Here is a 7,607-nt window from a genome sequence, read left to right on the forward strand (position 1 = left end):
TTATTGTGTCTTAATCGAATTTGTGTTCCTTTTTCTCGATTCCTTTTCTCATATTATAGTTACAATGCTTGTAGCATAATTGTTTCAACTTATAACATATCTAGGGTTTCAGGCACAGACTTATTATTCCAATTTGTTCTTTGCAGATGGAAAGTTAAGATAGGGAAATAAACTTCATATGTCTCAATTATCCATCACACTTCGAGCAAGGCAAACTTGTAAGTAAAATTATTGCAAAAAAATGTCTGCATGTGTTGTTCACTGAGGTATTATGATTTTTTGTAATTTATTATGTAGGAACTTCCTCTACCATTTTATTGATAAAGCAACTTTAGGTGCAGCAGGATCAAGTTTAGGTATATTGACCTTAATTGCATTTAACTTTCTTCCGATTACCAAAATGTTTGAGTTCTGAAATTTCGTATACAACAGATGTGTCTTTACAGAACTCAAGATCAATTTTTTTCAAATTTATCAGCCATTATGTCCTTGAAGAAGCTGAATTGGTAATACCTTGTACATTTACCAATGAGATATATGAATGATTATATGTTAATTGCATTTTTTACTCATTCAGGAACTTCCGAAAATGTTCTCAGATGTTCACGGTGATACCATTAGTGATGTTATAAACATTGAACTTGGAGGTGGATATCGTTCAAAATTCAAGTACTGTCCTAGAACCTGTAAAATTTATGGGCTTCGTCGATTCTTTGGGAAGTATGATATCGATGAGAACTTTGTAATTTTCTTTAAGTACTTGGGAAACTCTACATTTGCCATCACAGTATTTGATTACCAGTGCATGAACCACTTCCGCGACATAGAAAAATATTTCCGCTTTGAGGATTTCATGTATCCTCCTGTAAATGATGTTGTTATTATCATATCAGATGATGAAAATATTCTTCAAGGTATATATACTTTTACTTTGGAACGTATAGCATAATCTATGTTTCCTGATTCGTTTAATTTTACATAGTGCATCTGTTCTTCAGAAAACAATGAAATGGAAATGATGATTCAAGCGGAAGGAGATGATGATGTAGAAGAAGGTTAGTATAAAAGTTGTACCATCAGTTCTGCAGTTTCTCAATAAAATGATACTCTGTCTTCTTCAAATTATTTTAACAATTACCTAACAATCTTAAATTTCAGACCATGATGCCTTAGTTCCTGATCAAGACAATACTTTCAGAGTTCGATTGTTACTTTCTCTTGTTGATCAGCGTGGTCATGGAGTGGTATACTTTATATCATATAAAATTTTTAAATACCAAATCTTATCTATTTACTCAAATCGAATTTTTCCATTTATGCAGTATATTCCAAGGTGGATGAGAACTTTTTATGCAAAATGGGATAGACGTACTACAATTTTCTTATCCGTAGGTGAAACACTTTGGAATGTTGATGTTCGGAAAATGAAGAAATGTTGCAGGTTTGCAAAGGGCTGGGATAAATTCACAAGGGATAACAATCTCACTATTGGTCAGATTCTAACCTTTCAGTATATTGGCAATTTCACCTTCGTAGTATTTGTTTAGAGTAATTTCAAAGCATGCATTTGATTACATGTCTAGTTTCTATCTGAATGCAACGAAGAGACATCTTTCGATTTCTTCATATTTTCCAGTAAAATTGATATATTTCTAAGAATTTGAAATTGTAACGGATGTTGATTATTATTTTAAGTCACCTGTTTGAAGTTATCATTCTACTTATAGTTTTATGTTTGTGGTAATCAAATTCTCAACTTTGATAAAATAATATTGGTCTAAGTAACTATAAATTCATAAAAACATATTAGTAGACTGATTAAACATGTTTCACAAAGCATGATTTTGATAAATTTCTCATTACATCATTTGTAAACCATGATAGTAGAGCGATTAAACAAAATGTTCCACTTATGGGATAAGTATTACATAATTATACCTATTTCTTCATTACATGCCAACAAAATACAGGAGTAGCCTGCCAACAAATATTGGCATCTCCAACATTATTTGATTGCTCATCCTCCATGCAATTCCCAAAATCTTGTACAATACAAACAGTACTTGTTTAATATTGCAATACTGCTTATTGAAGAACTAAAGAATTACTATCTTAAGAAAGTAAAATACATTCTCCTTAGTGTAGCTGCAATTTCTGTATTTGGATTTGTGTTAATCCTTGTAGCTTGAGTGTTGCACATAAATATTTCGTTCAATTGTTTGGCAAACATAATTTTGCAGCTAGTCATTGCAAGTACAACGGGTTGTTCTGTTGCTTCAATTAGTGCAACATCAAGTAATGGAGCCAATTTACCCTTGAATGTAACATTTACTTTTGTGCTGCCAAGAAGCATAATCCAGTTCTATAATGAAATATAAGCATATGTGTCAATGTTAGGAGGATAAATGAGAAATAGTAGAGCAAATTATGCTTACATTGAATCAGTCATACAGAAGTTTATTCGCGAAACATTAGTTTTTCCTGGAATTGCTGTTTTCTCTGCGGGTTCAACCGAGTAAACAATTCCAACAACATCTACAAATTATTTACGTAACATTCTTAATTAACTAAATTAAATTTTTAATCTTAAAAAATTATTTAAAGAGATACGTGTAATAGTTATACCAATGCAATGAAGAACATTTTCCTGGAATTCACTAATCACCGCGAGTTCCGTAAATTGCCAGACATTAGTTGGAATATTTGCATGTACATTGTGCAACACTGTAGCTTTTGTTAAGTTAGACTGTAGTATAAACTTGTCATCCTTGAAACATCTTGCTGCCTCTGTTGGTTCATAATATTTGACAACAAAATTTCTAATCTCATACGCATGGCCTTCAATGAATTTTTTATCAAAATAATGCAACACTGTCTCACCAACGAATGCACGAATTCGATTATGCTGCTCAAAAAAACGAATGTAGATGCATTAAAATGAACAATGTGGAAAATTATCAAAGTAAAGATTTATAATTTTTTTAAATAATTGAACTTACTTCTTCATCCACCAGGATCAGGTTTAATGCATTGCGATGTCCGGTGGAAAAATTCCTATCACACCACTTACTTGAAACTCGTACTCTGATTCTCCAATTGGATGTTCGCTTTGGCCTTAGATCCCCTATAACATGGGTTGCCATTTTGTACAATTAAGTAGTTTACTTTTACAAATAACAATCAGTTAGAAGTATTGAAAGTTGAGCTTATATAGGCATATTAAAATTAATATTATACAATAAATGAAGTCAACTGAAGAACCATACATGCATCAACCACTTTACATTATTTAATGTCAAAGTTAACTTCTACTGTCAAGTTTTGAGTTGATGTATAACTGTCTATCATAAAACGGCTGGTAAATAGTAATGTTATTGCTGGTAAGAAGAAATGATATTTTGAAGATTTGTTAAAAGTATTCTTCTTCCAACTTTATTCAACAATCAACTTGACGTTTGCTTCTCTTCTGAGGCTAACGTGTGTGATGTAGTTCTTAATATGAGAATGACATAGCTTTTTCCATAAATTAATCATAGTTTTGCCGCAGGTCTTACCTACTACTATGTATTTTATATGCTTAACTACTGCAGATATTTGAAATTTCTTTAAGTTCTTTACTTGTATAATGATATTACAGTTTTCCGGAACCAATTAGTTGATGCATATTTCGACAACTACTGGTGCAGTTCAAATTATTGCACTAAATTTAACTTTATATTTTTTTTAAATTTTTTATGTATTCAAACTCTTTGGAAGTTTATTATCTTTTCTTTTTCAACAAAATTACTTAAAAAATGGTTTGCTTTATTATAAATATTTTACCCACAATGTACTACATATTTTCTACCACTTCATTTTCCCTAATTAGAATGACTGAGAAAATATAAGTAAAGCAACATTACTATCGACAATACTATATACATATATATACAATACGCTCAATGTCAAGACTTCGAGCTATATCCGGTATAATTTTTTTAATAATTTAATATTTATTAGCCGTGTCACAAAAATTCAATACTGGGATAGAATTTGGCCAATTCTTCATATATCCGGTATACCTAGACTCCTAATTATTATAAGGTTAATCTGATTATCCTTTATTGGAAATTATATATTAATGCGATTGTTTTAACAACATTATTTAGAGAAAACAGTTCTAAATAAATACTGATACTTTACACTTTATTTATTTATTTTTTCCAGTAAACAATGCTAATCACTTTTTCGTCGTTGCAACTATTCTGATAATTAGAGATTTTCTCGTCCCTAAAGTTATAAATTTTCAACTTTAATTTGTAGTAAGTACTGTCTTTATTTAAAGACAAAATTTTACTTCTACCATTTTTTCTAAAGATTATGACTGTCCAAAAAAATATTGTAAGAAGCCATAATTTATCTCGCAAGTCAACGTCTTATCAATATGTGTTCATAACATACTATAATATAATATAGAAATATTGTAAAATTGATACAAAAAATTATTACTATATTATTTCCTTCAAGGAAGTAGAAAAGCAATTGTAATTTTACATTAATTTGGTACTTTAGATCTGTTGATGGAGTTACAACTTTAAATTGCGCCAAACTCTAGATGACAGTTAAACTAATAAATAATTTATAATTATTTTAAAAATTCTTCAAGCTTTATAATTATTTTAATCATGTATTGTAGAAAGGGTCAATTATAATTGGAAATGGTGTAACATTCTAAACAATACATTTTCGTCATCCAGAGAACAGAAAATTCTTATTTAATATTCTACTTATATGTGTAACAATGTGAGTTTTTAAATTTTTACAACCTATAACATTTGAAGAATTACAAATATCATTTAGCATTAGGTCATGCCAAGAAATTGAAGAAAACATAACTCTCTCATTGACGAATTGTGAAAACTACACTACAAAGTTCAACTGTTCAAAAAATTCAATTTCTGGGCTGATATTATATTTTCCATAGCTTAATATTCTTCCATAGTAACAATTTTTTTTTTCAATATATTGGACTATCACACTTTTCAACATCATTGAATTACCTAGTTCATTCATATTTTTTTATATAAAAAATATATCAAAATACATTAATAACATAAGTCCAACATGAAGCATATAAATTAGCAGTCCAATATAGAACACACCTACGTAGAAGATTCTACAATTTAAGGTAATAATAATTTGAACTCTGGATGTTCATTCACCATCCCAAATACATAGCATAAAAAAAGAAAATTAATTAATATACTTCTTAGTCTTTGAAATTTTTTCCGAAGTCCTTTTGCTCTTTGTTGACGTTTCGGGGGTCTTGAACTTGAGTTGCGACAAACTATCCAAATGATACTTTGATGTAGATGGCTACAATAAGGATAATTATAATCTTTGTAACAATAAGAAATAAAATTAAATCAAACAGATACATGTTAAAAATTACCTCAAGTGGAGAGTCTTGATATTTGTCAATTTCACAACTAAGATTGATCTCTTCAGATTCACATAATAGGCTCATTTCATAAATATCTGTAGCTAGGTAAGACTTGCATGATTTTTCAATGTTAGCCTGTTTAATCAATAGCTTCACACTATATTCCTTGTCTGCAATTTGTTTTAACATCTCCGGAAATATCTTCTCATTACATTCCTATATTATCAAGTATTTGGCATTCAATCGGATTTAATACATGATTAAATTTAAAGGAATAAAAGGTCTACTTTTAAATTAGAATGGCACCTCATCAATAAAGTCATAAACAGTTTTTCCTATCAATGAACGAACTTCCCGATCTTCCAGTATTATGCCAATTTCACTAGTGGAATCCAATGTCTCCGCATATATCCTGAATCTGCATTAACAACTTCAATTAAAAAGAGTCTAGGGTGCAAATAAAATGTTTAAAATATAATTAAAATTAATAATTATTGAAGTTACTTTTTCAGGGGATGTGGAATGTCAGAGTTACACATAACACATTTGAACAACTCATCCACATTTTCATTTTCACGGTAGCATGATGTACACGTACGAAAGAACCATCCCATTCCTGTTGCTACTTTCCAGATTTTGACATTACAGATAACCTCTTTCTACAAATGTTGTCATATTTTATAACACATTAGTTACTGAGCATCATATATCAACATAATTCTGCAACTTTCTATAGTATGAATCTTGCCTTTGTAAATTCAGGACCAAGATTCAATATTTCTTCCAAGTTAAATTGTCGGACTTTCTCTACCTTAACACTTGAAAAATCTTCTTCAGAAAAATCACCACTATTGTACCTGATGATCATTTCTATTAATCATATGTTTTGAACATAAAAAATTAAGATGAAACTAATGCAAGTACTATTGAAGTACCTTTGACGAAGTTGAGCAACACTGTGGTGATGATAATTGAGGAAAAACTTTGTAGACCATACATGTCCAACCTGGACTTTTTCTAAAATAGATCAAATGTTTGTTAATCAAAAGTCAAGGATTAAAATATATGCTATGTTCACATGTACCTTCATAAAGATATATCTTTGCGCTAGCAATTATCATGATTATAGGTTCCTCTAGATCATCCTGTAAGATCGTCCTGTAAGTTCTCATCCAACTCCTCAGCAAACTTGTCCCAAAATATAACATCAATAGTGGATCTACATAATAAATCATATATTTATCAACCATTTTTTAGTGTTCATACAATACCATTTATTACCTAATTTCAGTTTTCATTTGAAAGTTTATTAATCAACATGTTTTCAACCTTCCATCGGTTAATCGAAACTTTTGTTGAACCTGGGCTTCTCCATTGCAGTTAATAAGGTGTTTCAAAGGGAGATCTTTTTTAACCAATCCAACAATGTCTGTTGAATACAATTTACAATAAAATCAGTTGAATCGTCATACATGGAAAATAGGCTGCAATAGATTTTGTGTAATAGATTGTACCTGTAAGATAAACATTTTGCTTTGCCACCTGTCCTAAATCGCCAAGATCAAAGAATCAAATACGTTCTCCTGTATTAAAGTCTGATTCTCAGCAATTTCTTCAATTTTGGTATAAGCAGTAAAAATGATTTGTTTATCCGCACGGATGCATCTAAACTTATCAGCAGGTCTATATTATTTGACAGTGAAGTTAGATATGATATAAATTCTTCCTATGACAATTTCTTCCAGTTTTTCATCAGAAATACTTCCGGGAACAAAAGCATGCATCCTATAATTCTGCATAACAAAATTTAATTACGTATGATTCACAATATCCATTACATGTAATTGATAGATGACTACATGCTCGATAAATAACAAACCTTATCATCAAGTAACAGCAAGTTGAAGCCTTTAAAAATTTCTCCTTTCAAAGATACTCCATGCCAAAATCTTATAACTCGGACTTTAATTTTCCATTTGTAACTTCCAGGAGAAACAATTCTCAAATCATGAAATATAATAGACATTGTTGGCGCAAAATATGTATTACAGCTGATGAGTATGGATAGGCTAGTACTACTTTGACATTTATAGTAGAATGGAACATAAGTATTTCATATTTAAGAATTGAACAACTGGTTGTTGGACAAAGTTAATGTTCATGCAGTGTCTTTTTATAATACACT

At 30.1% G+C, this 7,607-nt stretch overlaps 2 protein-coding genes across 3 annotated transcripts; one reads left to right on the top strand and one right to left on the bottom strand.

Annotated features, from left to right (window-relative positions):
- Positions 1-34: 34 nt before the first annotated feature.
- LOC141704131 (uncharacterized) lies at positions 35-1,547 on the top strand. The gene is made up of 6 exons (XM_074507452.1): positions 35-218; positions 298-356; positions 433-914; positions 999-1,055; positions 1,159-1,244; positions 1,323-1,547. The coding sequence occupies exons 3-6, from the start codon at positions 590-592 to the stop codon at positions 1,545-1,547; spliced, it is 693 nt and encodes a 230-aa protein (XP_074363553.1). The 5' UTR covers positions 35-218; positions 298-356; positions 433-589.
- A 3,595-nt stretch (positions 1,548-5,142) lies between these two features.
- Positions 5,143-7,211, bottom strand: LOC141704133 (uncharacterized). Of its 2 annotated transcripts, XM_074507454.1 has the most exons (8): positions 6,937-7,211; positions 6,507-6,851; positions 6,358-6,439; positions 6,171-6,279; positions 5,927-6,081; positions 5,729-5,840; positions 5,432-5,638; positions 5,143-5,355 (listed from the first exon to the last, which is right to left on the bottom strand). In XM_074507454.1, exons 2-8 carry the CDS (start codon positions 6,670-6,672, stop codon positions 5,233-5,235), a joined length of 954 nt encoding a protein of 317 aa, XP_074363555.1. In that variant the 5' UTR covers positions 6,673-6,851; positions 6,937-7,211; the 3' UTR covers positions 5,143-5,232. The 2 variants fall into 2 exon arrangements, with proteins under 2 accessions (XP_074363555.1, XP_074363556.1); XM_074507455.1 differs by lacking the exon at positions 6,937-7,211 and having other exon boundaries at positions 6,507-6,929.
- Between the last annotated feature and the right edge of the window lie 396 nt (positions 7,212-7,607).

This window comes from Apium graveolens, unplaced genomic scaffold, assembly GCF_009905375.1.
Source record: "Apium graveolens cultivar Ventura unplaced genomic scaffold, ASM990537v1 ctg7441, whole genome shotgun sequence".
Lineage (NCBI taxonomy): Eukaryota > Viridiplantae > Streptophyta > Magnoliopsida > Apiales > Apiaceae > Apium > Apium graveolens.

Bases quoted from the DNA above. Each gene is read 5' to 3' on its own strand.
- LOC141704131 (XM_074507452.1), top strand. From the start codon at position 590: ATGTTCTCAGATGTTCACGGTGATACCATTAGTGATGTTATAAACATT. The intron at 915-998 runs GTATATATACTT...TCTGTTCTTCAG, and splicing joins TGATGAAAATATTCTTCAAG to AAAACAATGAAATGGAAATG. The intron at 1,056-1,158 runs GTTAGTATAAAA...CTTAAATTTCAG, and splicing joins AGATGATGATGTAGAAGAAG to ACCATGATGCCTTAGTTCCT.
- LOC141704133 (XM_074507454.1), bottom strand. From the start codon at position 6,672: ATGGTTGATAAATATATGATTTATTATGTAGATCCACTATTGATGTTA. The intron at 6,082-6,170 runs GCAAGATTCATA...CAACATTTGTAG, and splicing joins TTGGTCCTGAATTTACAAAG to AAAGAGGTTATCTGTAATGT. The intron at 5,356-5,431 runs GTAATTTTTAAC...TCCTTATTGTAG, and splicing joins ATCAAGACTCTCCACTTGAG to CCATCTACATCAAAGTATCA.